Here is a 19,706-nt window from a genome sequence, read left to right as displayed (position 1 = left end):
TTCCTGAATTATGGGGTGCTGGCATTTACCAGTGTTCTCCAGAACCTGGGCAGACTCACAGCTGCCCAGATACAGCAGGGAACAGCAGACACAAGCAAGGGATACTTCCTCACTCATTTCTTCCATTCAACAAACATTTATTGAGCCTTGCTCTGTGCCAGCTACTGTGCTAGGGACATTAGGGGTGATGACAAAGAAAAAGATATCCCATGCCCTCAGCCCCCATTCAGAACTCCAGAGCTATGAATTAAGGCATCTGCTCACACTAAATAAACCACACTCCTGGTAGAGTAGAAAGAGTGCCACATCAGAACTCAGGAGACCTGGCTTCTAGCCCCTGCTCTGCTCTTGACTTGCTGTGTGACACTGGACAAGTCACTTCCCCTTCCTGGACTAGATCACTGCCCAAAGGCAGATGACCTCGGACCTTTATCAGAATTTCTGGAAATGCAGATTCCTGGTCTCCACCCCAGAGTAACTGAATCAGAATTTCTGGGAGTGGATCCCAGGAAGCCTCACCCTAGCCGTCTAGGAGATTTTAACTTGCATTCTAGCTTGGGAACCTCCAAAGTGGATGGTGTGAGGTTGCCTTGGCTCTAACAGTCCACATTTGGTAACTTCAGCTCTCAAGTTGGGTCTTCAACTCAACACTGTGCCATGCCCAGGAAAGGGAAGAGAGTGAGGCAGGGAGGTGCTCTTCACTACCAACCTGGAAAGCAATCTTCAGAGGGACGCCAAGGGCAATTCTGGTAAGAAATAGAAAGAAATGCATCTGGAGATGTGCAAATAGGGCTTTGGGGAAAGCAGGGTAGAGGATCTGGAACTAAAGTCGTGGTTTGACCACGAAGACACACTGATCTGCTGCTCAGAACCCTGCCCAAACTACCCAGGACTCCAGAAAAGGGCCTCTCCAGAGCACCTGCTTAGGAAGGCAATATGGCGGAGCCCTTGTCACCCCCTCAGCTCTGGGTGGGCTGTATTCTGCTCATAGCTGGATATTCTAGAACTGTGCTATCCAGTAATGTTTTCAGTAGCCACATGGGGCTATTTAAACTTAAGTTTTAATTAATTAACATTAAATAAAATGAAAAATTCAGTTCCTCAGTCACACAAGCCACCTTTTGTAACTGGCGCCTACCATGTTGGGCAGCACAGGGAATATCACATTCCCATCTTAGCAGAAAGTTCCAGTGGACAGCAGTGTTCTAAAGAGAGAAGAAACCTTACCTATCACCTGCTCCCACGCATGTTCATCCAGCCACTGGGTGTTTGTAAAAAACGAGGCTACTTTAGGATTTTACTCTTGGCTACAGCTACTGCTGCTTTCAGAATAAGCTAGCACCACTTCCAAATCCGAACCCAGTTCGATTAGCCTTGGGCGGTTCTCACTAAGAGAGGCACACCAGGCCTGTCTGTTTTGCCCATTACTCATGCCATTTCTGACAGGAAGGCTTCATTTCTCATTTCACCTGTAAGCCACAGGTCCTCTCCTTTGAGCCTGTCTTACTGGCTATAAGATTTCTTAAGCTCAGTTGTATAGCAGGCACACACGGCCTCAGCTAGCTCTCAAAAACAAGTTCTGGCATCTCTCCTGTTCCCTCCCACGGCTCACTGAAGGAGCCTTCAGTTCCTCCCAGCAGGGGCATCCCTGTCATCCCAACAGCCCTCCACACTCACCCTTCTTCCCCATCTGAGTCTGTTTCTCAGGCTCCACACTCTCCTCAACCCCCGTCTTGGGCAGACTTTTGAAAACACAGCCACTGAAAGATGACTATTCAACCGCCTCATTCCATCCAGTTCTCCCTCTCCTGAAGTCCTCCTCCCATATCTAAAAACCTTCCTTGAGGGTCCTTCTGAGGGCCAGGCCCTGTGTTAGGTGACAGGACCCTGGACTGAATAAGATATGGTCTCCTCTCTTGAGGAATTCACCATCGATGGGAGAGATTGACACAAAGCCACTGGCATCCAGGAGCATAAGGACAGGAGTTTGGACAGGGTGATGCTGTACAGAAACCACAGAACAATGACTGTGCTGGAGGGAAGTGGGATGTGTTTGTAGATTGTCTGGATTCTCTCCCACTCCGTGAACCATATCCAAAAGGATTCCTGGCTGAGGGTCTCCTCGTCTAAATGATGAAAGCCCTGCCTACCCTTCCCTGGGGCCCTGTCTGCTTACTAGGCCTTTCTTTCCACACAGCCCCTGGCCTTGGAATTCTCACCCTGCTCCAGACCCCTGCGCCTACCTCAGTCAATGGCCCCCACCCTCTCCCTAGGTCGTGCCCTTCCCGTGGCTGGCTCCAGCCCTTCCTTCCCAGCCACTCTCTTCTGTACCAGCTTTAGTGTGTCCCCAAACCCCCTCCCCAACACAGCCTGAGTGCTGACATGTCCTCCCCCTCTCCATCCCTGACCCCCAACCCCATCATCATCTTCTCTCATTCCTGCATTCATCCATTCTCTCCCCATTTTTTAGTTTGAGAACATTCCTTGATTTGGACTCCAGGCTGGCCTTGTCCATTCCTAAGTGATTGAGGTTTAACCCATAAATCTCCCATTTATTCATTCATTAGGCATCTCCTGAGTGCCTGGTGTATGCCTGGCCCTGTAAAGGAACTTTGAGGTCCAGAGAGACAGCCCAGAACTTGGCCTCAGGATGCTCCAGCCTGCTGGCGGAAACAGTTAAAGGCTCATGATGACATGCTGTGGCAGGGGCTCCAGCGGGCAGATGTGGAAGATACAACAGAGCAAGGGAAAGAGTTGCTTTGGGTGGGGTTGGGTAGCTGAATCTTCAGTGACAAGTGGGAAGATGGTCAGGTGGACAAGGTAGAAAGACACTCTGGGCAGAAGGAGATGCATTTGTGCAGAGTGGGGACCGGTGATGCCCAATCCAGGCAGCCCCGCATGGTGCCACGAGACAGAGGCTGCTCAGAACAAGGCTAGGGAAGGGGTGGGTAAGGAGCCTGGGGTCCTTGGAAACATGGGAGGGAGTTACACAATTTACATTTGGAAAGCTCATTCTGCAGACTATTTGGAGAAGGTAAGACAGAGAAAGGGATCTGGTAAAGGCTTATACAGTCCCATAAGTTCATTTTCCACCTATTGTGAGCACTAAACATTTAGGATGATGGCTCTGCACCGCCCCCAACCTCCCACTGCCAAGGGCCATTTCTTCTGCCAATGGAAAAAAAAGAAGGAAGCTTCTCTTCTACTTGGCCATTGCAGCCCCAAGGGGCAAACACCTTGGCATACAAGAAGGCCTTGCATTTTTATTCCACTGCTGTGTCACCATGTTTTCTTCCTCCTGATGTCCTCACCTTCAGCTCATGACTCAGAAGAAAAGTTAGTCAATAAAACAAAGGAGTTTGACTCATTTTATAATCCCATTCTACAGATTTGGCAACTGAGGCAAGGAGTTGGCCTGGCGAAGTGACCTGAATTTGTTTCCCATTGCTGCTGCAACAGATTACCACAAATGTAGTGGCTGAAAACAACACAAATTCATTATCTTAAAATTCTGGAGGTCAGAAGTCCAAAATGGATTTCCCTAGGCTCAATAAAATCAAGGTTGTTGGCAGGCCTGTGTTCCTTTTGGCAGCTCTAGGGGAAAATTCATTCCCCCGCCTTTTCCTGCTTCTAGAAGCTACCTGCATCCCTGGGCTCATGGCTCCTTCCTCTGTCTTCAAAGCCAGCAGCATAGCATTTTTCCATTCTCTCTCTGACCTTGATCCTCCTGCCTCCCTTTCATAGGAACCTCTGTGATTACATTGGGTCCTACTTCCATAATTTAGGATAGTCTCTCCATCTCAAGAGCTTTAACTTAATCACACCTGCAATGTCCCTTTTGCCGCGTAAGGTAACCTAGTCAGTTTCCGGAGGTGAGGATGTGGACACCTTTGGAGGCCATTATTCTGCTTATCACAGGGTCTTTTCAGCATCCCTTTGAGCTTTTCAATCCCAGGACTCCATGAGCATCTGTTGTTACTGACCCATGGCTCTGTCCGTCTTTGTTCTTTCAGAGGAAACGACATTTGAAGCAGGAGTGAAAGTTCAGATCCACAGTCAGTCTGAGCCACCTTTCATCCAAGAGCTGGGCTTTGGGGTGGCTCCAGGGTTCCAGACCTTTGTGGCCACACAGGAGCAGAGGGTAAGTTCCCTGGGCTCCCAGGATTGATGGTCCTCAACCTCCCCTGACCCCCTGCAGAGGCACAAGGAGGAGAAATGGAATTCCTACTTGGTCAAGGGCTTTACTGTGAAACTGGAGAAAGGTGTTGACTAACCTTCTTCACCAGTTCTCCTGTACCACCTGTTGGTTCCTAAAATTGGGCATGAAGGAAACCCGGCTCATTTTTCTTTTCACCAAGCTGGTTGGGTTTTTTCTTTTCCAGACGATTCTGTTACAGTTAACTTTTTGCACAAGTTAATTTAAAAAAAAAAAAAATTTTTTTTTTTTTTTTTTGGCCAGGGGATGCTAAGGGAAACTGCTAACCAGGGTTTGATATGTTTCATCACTTGTGTTAATACAATTCAAAGCAGCCTACAAAAAGAAAAGGGGTAGAGGCGTCCCTCTCCCATCACAGAGTTTAAGTGGAGCAAACCCTTGTTACGTGGGCTCCTGCCTGCTCTCTTTGATATAGCGCTGGGGAGGGGACCTCACCCGTCCAGCTGGGCCTGCTGCATCAATTCTGTCTGTGGGTGGAGAGAGGACGGGCACAGCCTCACGTCTGAAGCGAGTCTTACATCTCAAAAGGGAGACCTTCGCAAACTCTCAGTAGGGAGGCAGTCTCAAAGCAGGACTGCGGAGAGACACAGACTCCGTTTCTTTCTCTTATCTCCTGGATACTTGTTGCCTGGTTTTCCTAGAATAAAAGCTGGAAAGACTGTAACTGGGAGGGAATCCTAAACGCATCATCTAAGACAAGTTTCTGAGGGAGACCTTAGGCAGAGCTAAGTCAGTGAGTAGTGAAGGCACCCGCTCTGGGGTGTGGGAAAGGGAGATTCAGGGAGAACCACGATGGAGGAGCAAGGAAAGATACATACACATAATGGATGAGCTCAGCTTGCTTTTAAAATGCAGATGGACAGGCAGCCTAGGTGAGCTGAGAGCCTGAGCTACTAGCCTAGGTGAGCTCCTGAGTACTGTCAAAAGTAAACAAAGCTGGACATGGGATGACATGGTGAGGGCAGATTTTAATCAGTTATATACTTTTGCAATAAGGAAGAGGGTGCAGCATGAGCTGAACTCAACCCCAATTCATAGAGAAGGCCCGGGTGTTTCAAAGAGAGAATGAGAGAGTGGGTAGAGGCAACAGCAAGGGCTTGAGCAACAGAGTCAGAGAAGTAAAAAATCACAAAAAACAGGAAGGGACTTGGGTGCTGGTCCTTGTGAAAAGCATCTGGATTTGCTAACTGGTGCTTATTGAAGTTAGTTAGGCTCCTACCCTAACTAGCTCAAATGTCATCTTTCATCTGGTACTGATCACAGCTGTTTAGCCATTTTATAAAGTGATATTCTGCATTAAAAACTGGTTGTAGGGCTGGGCATGGTGGTTCATGCCTGTAATCCCAGCACTTTGGGAGGCCAAGGCAGGAGGATCGCTTGAGCCCAGAAGTTCAAGACCAGCCTAGGCAACATCATGAGACCTTATCTCTATTAAAAAAAAAAAAAAATTACTTAGGCATGGTGGTGCATGCCTGTGATCCCAGCTACTTGGGCAGTGGAGGTGGAAGGATCACTTGAGCCTGGGAGGTACAGGCTACAGTAAGCTGAGATTGCACCACTGCCCTCCAGCCTAGGAGACAGAGCTAGACCCTGTCTTAAAAAAAATAAAATAAAATAAAAAACTGGTCATAAATCTATACATAAGCGATATTATTTTTTACTCTCTGGGAAAGTGTTGATGGCGTAGGCCTCACAAACTGTGCCCTGTACACAATGCCTGGGCAGTTAATAAAGGCCAAGGTCAACCTTCACTGAAGCACATAGGGAATGGGATTGCAGCTTTGATGCAGGGGCAAGAGGTGCTGGAAGGTTAGTCTGGCCTCTATGGGCTCCCAGAGACTGAGACAAGTGGTGCAAGCAGAAAAGGGGATCTCCAAGGGTATGCAAGGTAGAAACCAAATGGTGCAACCAGGAAAATGTATCCTTGAGGACAAAGGAGGGCATAAGGATGGCAGGGGCAAAGTTCAAGGCTAAGGATTTGAGAGTCAAGAAGAGAGAGAACAACGATTATCCAGTAAAGGCATGCAGATGGACAGGCAGCCTAGGTGAGCTGAAAGCCTGAGCTACTAGACTAGGTGAGCTCCTGAGTACTGTCAAAAGTAAACAAAGCTGGACATGGGTTAACACGGCGAGGGCAGATTTTAATCAATTATTTACTTTTGCAGTAGGGAAGAGGGTGCAGCATGAGCTGAACTCAACCCCAATTCATAGAGAGGCCTTGGGTGTTTTAAAGAGAGAATGAGGGAATGGGTAGAGGGAACAGCAAGGGCTTGAGCAGCAGAGTCAGAGAAGTAAAAAATCACAAAAAACAAGGTATTGGTCCCTGTGAAAAGCATCTGGGTTTGCTAACTGGTGCTTATTGAAGTTAGTTAGGCTCCTACCCTCCCACAGAGATGGGGAGACAGGGGCCCTATATTCAGGTGTTGGCTGAAACAAACAGTAAGTAAATTCTCTTAGCAGCCTCGAGTTTTCTCAGGCAGGCACTTTAAGAGGGGATAGAGGCATTCTAGGGATGCGGCCTTGAGCTGTTAGAAACTATGCTAGTGTTTGTTCAAGTCTTCATAGGCCAACCAAGGGTGAGGCTTAGAAGAGAAGAAGGCCCAGAAGAGCCTGGCCAAAGTTTGATCAAGGAGAGAAAATCGGTCAGCACTCCCTTCTATTGTATGAATAAACCCACATCCCTTCAAAGAACCAGGCACAGGTTAGACTCATCAATATGTGTATAAATTGTGACTATCTAAAAGTAAATTTTTAATTAGTTGTCCATGGCAAATCTGACTTTGTGGCTTGTTGAACGTACCTACCCCCACTGTCATGAATTACTTACTTGTGTTGACATCTCTCTGCTATCTGCATTGTTATCAGCAGGCAGAATAAGTGAACAGCATTCCTTGGAACCCAGTGTGTAACTTCTCCCCACCGCTGGTAAAGGGTGGAGAGGAGGAGGTTCTCTGTAGGCTGCTATTTTTCATCAGCCTGAGAGATGTGCTTTTTCCTCCCCCAGTCCTGGATGATCTTCCATTAGTGAGATGGAAGAAATTTCTGGGCTGGGTGGGAAGTTGGAGCTATGACTTCTAGGAAGCCTTAAGTTTCTCTTTCCCTTCCCAATACGAAACAGAAGGACTCCCCTTGGTGAGTAGGATGAGGAAATAGAACATATTCCCAGCTTTGGAGGGCAAATTCGCTGTTAGCTTTGAAGTGTATTCTCAGAAAATCAGCCCCATTCATGTCTGTATTTTCATGATTATTATAACTAATAAGATATTTGTTAAACATTTTACAGTCTTCAAAGCATTTCCGCATCATCTCATTTCATCGTTTCATTTATATTAATAGAGAAATACAAAAACACATCCCAGAGCTAAATCTAATAATACATTATATTTACATGTGTATAAAAGGGCATATTCATAGGAAATAAGACTTGAAGGAAATCAGCCAAAATACCCACAGTGGGGGAATTATGAATGATTTATTTTCTTCTGTGGATTTTTCCGTCTCTTTCATGTTGTGACTTTGTTCTATTTATTCATACAGCAAATATTTGCTGAATACCTACTATGAGTGAAGTGGTAGAGATACAGTGGTAAACAAAACAGACCCCGTCTCCGCCCTCACAGAGCCTGTAGATTAGTGGTTTCTTTAACAAAGGAAAAAATAATGTTAAGTCAAGTATGTTTTGGGGATTTAGCCCCAGCTGTATGATCTCATTCTGCGAGTATGCAAACCTATCCAGTTGATCCTGGTCCTCAGACACTTCATTTCATTAATTGTTAAGAGGCATATCTGTGTTCACATTTTAGCATTTCTGAAATAAGGATTTGTTTTACAATCAATTAAGTCTTAAAATTACAATAAGCAGTGTTTGTTTTTCTTTCTTGGTTATACATAAAATCGTGATGCATCTTATAGTATATGGTATATCAATAAAATGTGGCAACTACATTGCTATCAATCCAAGATTCTTCTGCTTTGGCTCAAAGTTTAAGGAAAGTGCAGGAAGGCCGGGGTGACAAGTGGTAGGAAGCAGAAAGCGCTTTCCTGGAAGGTTGGTGTGAATCATGCTAGGAAAATTGACTCCAGAGTAAGAGCCCTAAGAGGAACTAGTGGCTTAAAGGAATCCTACCATGAGTCTTTGTATACATGGGAAAGTCTTTTTGCGTGGTGAAAATTATCTCACCCATGCATAATTACACACACACCACACTTTCCAAATGTTTTAAATTTTATTTTATTGTCCTAAAGAATATACTCTTGGGCTGCAACCCAGTCCAAAGATTGCTTTCTTAACCTGCATTTGCCCTAAAAACAAATAAGCCAAGGTATGCCTTGGCTGCCTTCCTAAACAACCTTGAGAAGTGCCCTGGTTAGCTCAGTTGCTGTAGAAGCCCCTGCACAATCCCAGGACCACCAGAGACAGGTAGCCAGATAATATGCTGGAAGCAGAAATAGAACCCTGGGAGGGGTAAAAGAATAACAACAGTTCCTATCAGTGGAGCACATGCCACCTGCCAGGCATTATGCTTCAGGGACGCTTGAGGCACATTATCTCATGTAATCTGCCACAACAACCCTGCAAGGGAGGTACTGATATCTCCACTTTCCAGATGACAAAACTGCGCGGTTAAGTAACTTGTTCAAGGTTGCGTAGCTAGGGGAGCAGCAGGGTTGGGCTTCAAGCCCAAATCTGCCACGTTCCCACACCCATGCTCTTTCTGCTCTGCCACACTGCACGGGTGTAACTCAGGAAGACTCTCTGGAGAGAGCACACAGGGAGCTAATCCAGGGAGGGACTGGCTGGCAGGCTGGTCTTTTCTCACCATAAGCCCGAAGAAATAAGGCTACTCGGCACTGTGGAGAACAAATCAGCATAGTAGCCCAGAGGCCTGGATTCTAGTCCTGCTGTGTCATGGGACTTTGGATAGGTCACTGCCATCTCTGGGCCTCAGTTTTTCCGTCTATAAAATGAGAGGATTCCATGAGACGACCTCAAATGACCTCTAGCATTCACCACCTGGGAGTCCCTGCCCCTGCTCACTTAAGGACACAGGGATCACCAGGAAGTTTGGCCGACAGCAGTTCTGCACCCACTCCCTGCTCTGTCAGCTGGCTGGGGATGCTCATAAGGTAAATTAGGACAAGAATGTGAGACAAACGATCTCCCCAGCTCTGGGAGGCAGAACCTAGGCTCCTACTAGAGAGAAGCGGGAGCTGGGGTGGAGTCGCCTAAAACTCTAAGAGAGAGGCTCTGGCTACCCTCCTTGGTAGTACCCCTTCCTCAACCCACATCCACAGTGGTCACAGCACTACCCAACATAACACCCTTACATTCCAGGGCTTTCTGTAACTTACAAAAATCTAAACCCCTTAGAATGGCTCTGGAGTCCCTGCCCAGCCTGGCCCCTGCTTACCTCTCCAGCCTCCTCATCTGCCTGTGGTTGACCATGGACCCTACATCCCAATGATGCGGAACTGTCCACCAAACACCCCATTCTCTTTGATGACTGCCTCTGTGCATCTGTTCTCTGTGTTCCCTCTGCCCTTCTTTGTCTCATGTACCTGGCAAAGGCCTATTCACACTTCCAGATACCACCCAAAGGTCGTGGCCTTTAAGAAGAACTTTGCTGTCTTATCCTGCCACCTTCCTAGGGATAGTTAGCCACTCCATACAACATTTTGTTCATTTATTCCCTCAGCAAGTACTTGCTGAGCACTGAATGTGCTGGGAAAATTAAGATAAGCAAGACCCTGTCTTGGAGCACTCACAGAATGAAGTGGGGGATTGGGCATTTTTTATCACACTCCTAAGGATACAACATTCCCCTGTAGGCTTACTTCATGTGGATCACTGCTCCTGACACCTACCTCTCCAGAACTGCCTTCTTTTACCTCTCGCAGCCCTTGTCTCTTATAGACTGGGAGCCCTCTGAGGGCAAGGATAGTGTCTTTTGGATTCTGTGGTCCCAGTGCCTTGCTTATAGATAAGTTCCATAAATGTGAGTTGTTGGAAGTACAACTGGATAATCAATCCAATGTTATGCTCTAATGCTCCCTGCTGCCTCCTCAACTCACCTCTGCCAACTGTCCCATTAAAAGTCTGCCCTGAAGGCCCTTCCTCCTGAGGCGATGAAGCCAGGCTGTGATGGATGATCTAGTCATATTGTTTCTGGCTTAGACAAGCTAATCAAAGCAAAAGCTCATGAAAGGGGTCAGGGCTAGGGAGATAGATCTGGAAGCCATCTGTGTAGATAACAGTGGATGAACAGATGAGAGAGCCAGCACAGAATTCTGGAATTCGGGGAAAATTAAATGAGTGAGAAAATATACGTGAAACTGCAAAGCTGGGCTATTCATGCGGCATGGGGACAGGACTAAGCTGTCTTCAACGTTGACATCACCAACCAGACTCTTTGCTCAAACCATGATTATTTATTTATTTATTCATTCATTCATTCATTCATTCATTTATTTTTGGAGACAGAGTCTCACTCTGTCACCCAGGCTGGAGTGCAGTAGTGCGATCTCTGGTCACTGCAACCTCCACCTCCTGAGTTCAAGGAAATCTCATGCCTCAGCCTCTGGAGCAGCTGGAATTACAGGCTTGTGCCACCATACCTGGCTAATTTTTGTATTTTTAGTAGAAACGTGGTTTCACCACTTTGACCAGACAGGTCTCGAACTCCTGGCCTCAAGTGATCCGCCCACCTCTGCCTCCCAAAGTGCTGGGATTATAGGTGTGAGCCACCATGCCTGGCCTTCCAAGTCATGATTTGCTATCAGAAGCCTTTAATCATCTCCCACCCTCTCTTCAAAGAGCCTGGTGGTGATTCTTGTTTTTTAAGTGTTGATCCATGTATTCATCCAATATTTATTCAACCACCTTGCTTGTACTTGTTGGTGGTTCTGGGAATGAATCTAGAGATTCTGGGCAATCAGTTGGCCCACCATCTTTATTGTTCAGGAAATTTCCTGGAAATCATGGCCCTGGGTTTATATTTGACAGCCTCAGAAACACCTTGGAGAGCCAGGGTTGAATGTCACTGCCCAGAGGCATCCCACTCTCACCAGGAACCTCTTTCACTACCAGCTGGAAACCACCAGGAATGAGAAGGTTTCCATTCCACAACCTAGACTTTATATCACTTGAGCTGTATCTAAAGTGCCCTGAGAATGCCTACCATCACACAACACCTTGCATCTAACTGCTGCCTTTCTAGCCTGTTTAGACTATAATAAAGGCAAATAAGAATACTTAGGTCTTGCCAGCCCTAGTTAGGTCTTTGGCAGGACCAGTTGGCTCCTACAGAAGCCTAAGCCTCTGCCTCTGGTGTAAGTTGGCCACATTTCCACCATTTGGAGGGAATCCCACCATGGCTCACAAGAAGAAAGTATCCCTCACCCCACCCCTAAATAAAAAGACCCAGCAGCTTGGTGGGATGCCCACTGCCTGCTTTTGACAGCTCCTCTCAAGCTTCCAATTATAACTTCCTAAGTGCCTTTCAAAAGGGAAGACTCATTTGTCAATCTGACAGCCAAATCCGTGGTCCTTAATATCCATGTTTCACGGACCCCATTAGAAATGGAAGCTTGCCCAGTTGGTTTTTCTCAAGGCAGAGGAGAGAATTTATTACACATGCCTTTAGTGACTTCCAAATGGCCAAAGATGGAGCCACATAAATATGGAAGCATCCATTTCCACCCCATCAAAGCACTGGAGAGGTGCCATGAGGTGAGATGGCCCGCTGTGTAGACATTGCATTCACCGTCAAGAGGGTACACTGTTTCCCATGAATAGCGCAAGAATAAGAATCAATTAAGCATCTGCTAGCTTAGCTACTTAATCACCTGTTGCCACTCAGCCTCTAAAGTAGCAATATCTTCAGATCCCCAGACGATTTTGCCAAGAGTCAAGTTTTCACCATTTTTTCCTGCACAATATGAGCTTGATTTTATCAAGGTGGACTTGACAGCAGAGGATGGGGGAGAAATGAGAAGGATTCTTCAAAGAATTGCTGATTGGCTAGGATGAGCTAGGTATTGTGCTTAGCACTGTTGGGGAATTGAAAACTGAATCCCATAAAAATATACTCCAGTCTTACGAGGACTTAAAATTATTCTTTATCTTACCTCCCCACTACCTTGCAGCCTCTTCCTCTCCTTGCCTTCCAAACAAAGAGTCACCAAAAAGTTCTCTATCTAGTCAGTCCCTAATGTCGGTTACACACAGTCAACTGCAGCCTGAAAATATTAAATGGAAAATTCCAGAAATAATCAGTTGTGCACCATTCTGAGTGGCGTGACGAAATCTTGCACCATCCCACTTCATCCCACCCAGGACGTGAATCAGCCCTTTGTCCAGCGTATCCACGCTGCGTACATACACTGCCCACCTGCTGATCACTTAGCAGCCATCTCAGTGATCAGATTTACTATCAAGGTACGGCAATGCTTGTGTTCAAGTCACCCTTGTTTTACTTAATCATGGCTCCAAGGAGCAAGAGTCATGATGCTGGCATATTGTTATAATTGTTCTATTTTGTTATTAGTTATTTTTGTTTATCTCTTACTGTACCTAATTTATAAATTAAACTTTATCAGAGGTATGTATGTATGTATAGGGAAAAAAACATGATACATATAGGGGTGGGTACTACCTGCAGTTTCAGACATCCACTGGTGGTCTTGGAACGTATTCCCATGGATAAGGGGGGCCTGCAGTACTTGCTTATCCCTGCTTCTTCATTTCCCTTTTTCTTGCCAGTCCACCTCCAACACGCCACTGAAACTTTTCTTTGTCAAGGTTGCTCACGAGATCTCTTTAGCTTAACCCAGCCTTTGTTGACAGGGATACTCCTCAGTCTTTGTCCCACCTGGTTTCTCACCAGCATGTGGACTGTGGCCCACACCCTCCCTGAGACACTCCTCTTCACTCCTGTCCGGCTTCCTCTCACCTCCCTGCCCACTCTGCCTTGGCCCCCTTCAAAAGCAATTCTTCCCCTGCCACCCCTTACCTAGTGGCACTCCGGGTTGCTGTATTGTCCTCTCCCAGGTTACAGCGTCCTTTCCCATAATTCCCAGACTGCCACCCCAGCCCGGACCTTTTTCCTGAGCTCCAGACCCAACATTCCAGGGGCTGCTAAACTCCTCACTTAGAGTGCCATGGACATCCCAAATCAATAGTCAAAACTAAATTCATCCTCTCCCTGTCCTCACACCTGCACTTCATAATTGATGCTCCCCTAGATTCAAAACTCTGTAAATGGCGGGAGTGCAAATCCCCATTTGCTAGTTGTGGAACCTTGTTTCTCAGTCTCTTCATCCGCAAAATGGGGATAATGCTAGTTCCTACCTCAGAGGGGGACTGGAGGACTAAGTGGGTTCATACATGTAATACCCATAGAACAGTTGGCATACCGTAAGTGCCCAATTGATGCTAGCTGTTATTATCCCCCACCCCAGACACTACTTTAGTTCAGTTCCTTATGTTTTTTCACCCAGATAAGAACAACAACTGCCTCACCGGCCCCCCGCCCCACCCCAGTGCTCACTCTGTCCCTCCCCAACCCATTCTCTGCATCAACATGACCGTTCTAAAATACAGCCCTGCTCCTCTCCCTCCCTCGTGAACCACAGAGTGAAGTCCAAGAATCTCTTCATAGACCTCTCTAGTCTAGCTCCTGCCTCTCTTTCAGTGGCCTCTCACTCTACTCCCCCAGCCTCCCACACAACACCCCAGCGATATTAAACAGAGCCCTCCTCCCAGCATTGCACACTCTCTCCTCGCTCCCTCTGCCAGCAACACCCTTCCCACCCTTTCATCACCTCACTTGTATGTGTCCTTCCTCCAAGATTTAGTGCAAACATGGCCATACCAGAGTATTATGTGGAAATCTCTAGCATAAAATGTATACATTATAACCATCTGTTTACTTATCTGTCTCCCCTGCCAGACTGGGAACTCTTTGGGGATATGATTCTATCGTACTTCTATTCTTTATATTTTACGTGATGCCTTACATATACAAGATATTCAATCAATTGCATTGAATGAAATGAATGAATAAATACATGTGAGAGAGAGGACTTTACCATGTCACAGCCTGCTTGAGACCCATTAATGTCTTTCCCAGCCCATAAAATAAAGCCCAAATTCTACCTCCTGGCTCCTGCCATCACCTTTTCCAGTGGTTATATCTCACTGCCCTCCAGCACCCAGCCCCCTCTCATCTACATGCAGCCCCACATAGACCTTGAGCGTTCTTCCTGTCCTACTGTCTGATCATCTCATATTGACATTTATTGATCACCTACTATGTGTCAGGCACTGTGTTATGTGTCAGGTTACCAGTGGACAAGACTAACCTGGTTCTTCTTAGAGCTTACAGGCCAGTGGGAGAGGTAGCCAATCAATCAACCAATCAATCATGGAGTAAGAGCTATAGCTGGTTGGGTGTGGTGGCTCATACTTATAATCCTAGCACTTTGGGAAGCTGAAGAGGGAGGATCAGGAGTTGGAGACCAGCCTGGGCAACATAGCAAGATGCCATTTCTACAATCAATCAATCAAATAGAAAAGCTACTATTTGTCTGGTAATATGCCCCCAGTATACTGTAAACTTCTTAGAGGAAAAGATTAGGTCTTACAATTCTTAGATGGAATGATGGATGGATGGAACATTGTGCAATGATCTCTGAGGGCTAACTTAAATAATTTACAGTCCATTTAAGTTCTGCTTAGCCTTCAGATATGGTGTAACTTAAACACTCTTTGAACACTAGGAACTAAAAAATAAGTCTTTTTATTGAGACCCAGGAAGAAAGGATAAGCTAGAAATGGTGCTGACATGGCAGCCCCCGCCTGGGTCTACAGTGCAGACCCTTGGTGGTGCCCACCCTCACTAGCATCGCCAGGGAGAACTGGCTGCTCCCGCACCCACTCTGCGCTGGATCTGACATCAAAAGCCGGCTGCTTATCTCTCCGTGGCTTATTTCCTCCTTGGACCCAGGCAGAGGAAAGGAGCCCTAATGTCTATTGACTCACCTACTTTATCTTCCTCAGGAGACAAGTTAATAAATCAGACCATGCTTTGGTTGGTCCTGCTGCCCGGTGCCACGTTATCTTTAGATTCATGGACAGCTCACCGTCTGAACTCCAAATGGAATGGCCTTGGTTTCTGACTTTTTTTTAAAGGGGGAAAAACGGCCTATAGAGGACACTTCCATGCATAGGCTAAAAGCTGTCGTATCTTTTTCTTGGCAACTGAGAAGTTTAAAGAATCACCAACACGTCTTTTAGAAATATCAACTGTAATGAATGACTGAATATGAACAGTCTTACTGACTGTCACACTCCCTTGGCAAGGGTAAAGGAAGGAGGAGTCTGAAAAAGACACCTCTGTCCTATTCTCCCCTCCTCCTGCACGCTTGAAAACAACTAGTGCCCAGCCATCACAGCTGGAGAAGTCCTTGCATTTGTTTATGCTGTGACAAACGGGCTAGACAGCCCCAGTAATCATTCTCTGTGGGCTAGTAAATCATAGTGTTTATATGTTAGACTGTTCCATCCCCAAAACACCTCTGGTCCCTCACCTACTCAGATCTTTCCCTCTCTGTCTCTCTCCCTCTCTCTCTTCCTCTTTGAGTAATTAAAATGTTTTAGTAACAGTCAACTGTCTATTAATATAAATTTACCTAATAACACAAGGTATTTGCATGTCTTGCTCCATCCAATGAGAGAATACCCTTTGAAGACAAGCGTTCTGCAGCAGCTAGCACAAACCTAACACTGTAAATCAATGAATGAATAAATGGCAGGCATAATCAATATTGGTTCATTGATTGCTCCAAATGCTGAAGCAGATCCTCTTGTGGAAGAAGAAATCATTCTGAAATGAGAGTCATCCCTCCCTTATTTATGTGCTGTGTGTTTTGAAATAGGACTCAGAGTCCTTAAAATAGGGCCTTTGATGCATTTGGGTGACAAAGGACAGGAAGATGGCCTTGGGCCAAGGTCTGCAGGAGAGCCAAGGGGACCACAGAAACCACAGAAGAGACAAGCGGAAGGGGAGCTGCATCTCAGCAAAGAAGCCACCCATCTCTTAGAGAGGGCAGCTGGGACAACTGTTGAGGGGAATATAAACTGGTAGAGCCTCTGGGCTGGGGAGATGGGTAGGGATGCAGCACACATCCATAAAATAAAAGAGCATGCATTCCCTTCAACCTGGCAGTTTTACGTCTTAGAATCTGCCGTAAAGAAGTACATACTCACGTACACCAAGCAACATAGATAAAGATCTTTCCTGCAGCACTGTTTGTATGAGCAGAAATCTAGACACGACTTAAATGTTCATCAATAAAAGGATGATTACATTGAGGAGGGAAGATGCCTATGCATTTCCCCTACCCCCTGCAACAGTTAAACTGGGTAAGGAAGATTTGGAGATCCCTTGGGGAAAATTTCTAAGACATCTTGGTAGGTGAAAAAAGCAAGTTGCAGAACAATACATACAATGTGGTCCCGTTTGTATTAAAAATACCCACACCCTAAACTATATATTTATAAATGCACATGTATGCATATCAGCACACAGAAAAAGTCTAGAGTGGTGCCTACCTACTGAGAGCTGCTCAGAGGAAGAGAACACAATTGAGTGTGCAGGAAGATTCTTCACTTTTACTGGACCCTTGGCATATTTATAAGTATGAATTTATGTATTCATATATTAATTGTGCAGTTTCTAAGGATGTGCATAATGCAGCTATTTACAAATATGTTTTACGGTTTGGACCCAACTCCTAATAGACAGACAGGCTCAAATAAAGGAGAAGGGGTCCCGCCTGCTCCGTGTAGCCAGTGACAGCCTTCTCCCTGGACTGCCCCTGTAATACCTTCTTTAGTGGACAGCCTCCACCAGACCCTAATTTGGCTCCCAGCACCTGCAAGGACATAGCGAGAGGCCTATGGCTCAGAAGTTGCTTTTTTGAAAAGCAACGTTTGAAAGATTTTTGTCTATTTTTGAAGTTAGAATTTTTTTAAAAAATTACCTGAGATTAGAGACCACAGTTCCTCCAAATCATCGAAGAGGGCAGGGCATAGGTTCTAGCAGTTTCAGTCACCATGCTATTCTTCCATCCATGTAGGATGGATTTAATTAGCTCAGTGGATTAGATAAGATTCAATTAATTTGAATTGGATTGATTAGTTGCATTAGATTGACAGCCATTTTTAACTGTTCCTTAGCTCCTAAAATCACATTCTCCTCTTCCTTACTCAATGCCCTCAGTTTCTGGGCTGCATCACTGAGATGTCCTGCTCTCGGTTTTAGAAAGTCACATGTCCCTTCTCCACTGTAAAGACAGTGGGTCCTTCACTTCTATGCCTTTTACTTGTTCTGTGTCTGTCACTGGGACTGAGACTTACTCCTGTCCATGCCCAGCACCTGTCCCAGTGCTCAGGACACAGTAGGGGCTCAGATGGTGTTTGTGAAATTGAAGTGAGCCTCCAAGTTTCCCCCAAAAGGCCTGATGGGAACCAGCAGAAGGAACAGACCAGCAGGGGAGGGGATTCTACCTGGGGTGTCAGGCTGCCCTGATGTCAAGCATCAAAACAGCCTCATCACTGAGGCAGCTGTTTCTGTGACCTGAAGGGGTGATAATGAAGACTGTCTCACCCCTTTCCTGAATGCATTTCTGGTGGTTCCTGATGGCAGAGGCGGGAGAGGAATCTGGGCTTAGCCATATTCAGAACCTCAGTGAGGAGGAGGACAAGCAGGCCTTCCCACCTGTAGTAGTCCGTTTCACACTGCTGATAAAGACATACCCGAGACTGGATAATTTATTTAAAAAAAAGAGGTTTAATGGATTCACAGTTCCACGTGGCTGGGGAGGCCTCACAATCATGTCGGAAGGTGAAAGGCACATCTTACATGGCGGCAGTCAAGAGAGAATGAGAGCCAAGCAAAAGGGGAAACCCCTTATAAAACCGTCAGATCTCGTGAGACTTATTCACTACCATGAGAACAGTATGGAGGAAACCACTCCCATGATTCAATTACCTCCCACCACATCCCTCCCACAACACGTGGGAATTATGGGAATTACAATTCAAGATGAAATTTGGATGGGGACACAGCCAAACTATATTACCACCTCTCAGAGGGGACATGGCAGTGGAAGTGACCTCACTCGGTGGACGACTTTCAAGGAATCATAACTGGTATCAGACCTGTCATGAGGAGGCCTCTGTAACATCCCTCTTTGCATGCCATCACAGTTCATTGAGTGGAGCCACCACGCTCACCGTCATAACTGGCACAATTCCTTGAAAGTCTTATCTATAAAGTCCAGAACCTTTCTAAAGGCAGCATACCCAGTATCTCACACAGGTGTGCCTCCCAAATTTAAGTACATAGCAATGACTAGAAACCATCTTACAGAAAATAAAACTGGAGCACTGAGAGGTTAAGAAGCCTGCTAAAGGACACACACCTACAAAGTGGTACAGCCTGGAATTAGAGTCGGCTTGACACCAACGCCTGGGCTCTAACTGTTGAGCAATACTGCCTGCAGTTGCCCTCAGGTGTTCTGCTTTTATTCTGCCCAGGAGAACAAGGCAGGCACTGAGGAACTCAGAGATAGAGGAACCTAGACATGGAACCCAAAGCCCTTCTCCTGGGCAGATGCTGTGAGGAACCCCAGGTGCTGGGGAAGGAAGGTCAGCTCAGCAAATGGAAATGGAAATTACCAGACCTGGGGAACGGGGAGAAGGACCACGCAGACCTGCAACCAGCAAAGGCACCCATCCAAAAAAGGCAGGGAGAAGGCATGACAAGGGGCAGAGCCAACACAGAAGGGAGGGTGGGCAATAGCAGCCCCAGAGGCCTGTGGACCATGCTTTTGTTTTGTTTTTCCTTGAAGATTTTATGATATAGCTACTGTAGAAAACGCCAGGGAGGGAACAGAAAAATAGAAAAACATAACCCATAGCACCTCCGTCTATTGAAAGCAATGGTTATGATTTTGGTATCTTTCCTTGCAATTTTCTCTCTGTATACTCTCTCTCTGTTTCTGCCTCAGTTAGGGCTCCTGGAGATACAAGAGCAGAGAGCCTTGGGGGCTAATGCCAGCCAAGGGCAATGGTTACTGAAGGCTGGGAAATGCTCACTGGAAAGCAGACACACACACCTGCTGGTACTAAGACTGAAAGCTAAGGAGCTATTCTCTCTGTTGTTCTGTCTCCTCGGGTCCCTGTCCCTTGTCCTCTCTCCCCTCTCCCTCCTCTGTCCCTGTGTTGGCAGGCCTCCTAACCCCGCTTTCACAAGGTTCCACTTCCTCAAAACCTCCCCTTACCCACAGCCCATAGCGGTTGGGCCCTCTCAGTAGGGTTCTGGTATAGCAGCTTCCAATGATCATCTCTAGCCCAGTTTGTCCACTGGACTTTGATATTGTTTTCTCCATTTGTCCCTCAACATTATTTCCCATAAACATCTTC

At 46.3% G+C, this 19,706-nt stretch overlaps 1 protein-coding gene across 2 annotated transcripts in view; it reads left to right on the top strand.

Annotated features, from left to right (window-relative positions):
* The window catches only part of LOC105485175 (acid sensing ion channel subunit 2), a 1,135,324-nt gene that overhangs the window by 1,061,176 nt on the left and 54,442 nt on the right, over positions 1–19,706 (top strand). For both annotated transcript variants that reach the window (XM_071082718.1, XM_071082717.1), the window contains exon 3: positions 4,014–4,141. In XM_071082718.1, the coding sequence (XP_070938819.1) occupies positions 4,014–4,141 (128 nt within the window). The remainder of the gene's footprint in view (positions 1–4,013; positions 4,142–19,706) is intronic.

This window comes from Macaca nemestrina, chromosome 17 (genome assembly GCF_043159975.1).
Source record: "Macaca nemestrina isolate mMacNem1 chromosome 17, mMacNem.hap1, whole genome shotgun sequence".
Lineage (NCBI taxonomy): Eukaryota > Metazoa > Chordata > Mammalia > Primates > Cercopithecidae > Macaca > Macaca nemestrina.
The sequence above is the reverse complement of the archived record's forward strand: the minus strand, read 5'-3'. Positions and strand labels throughout refer to the sequence as shown.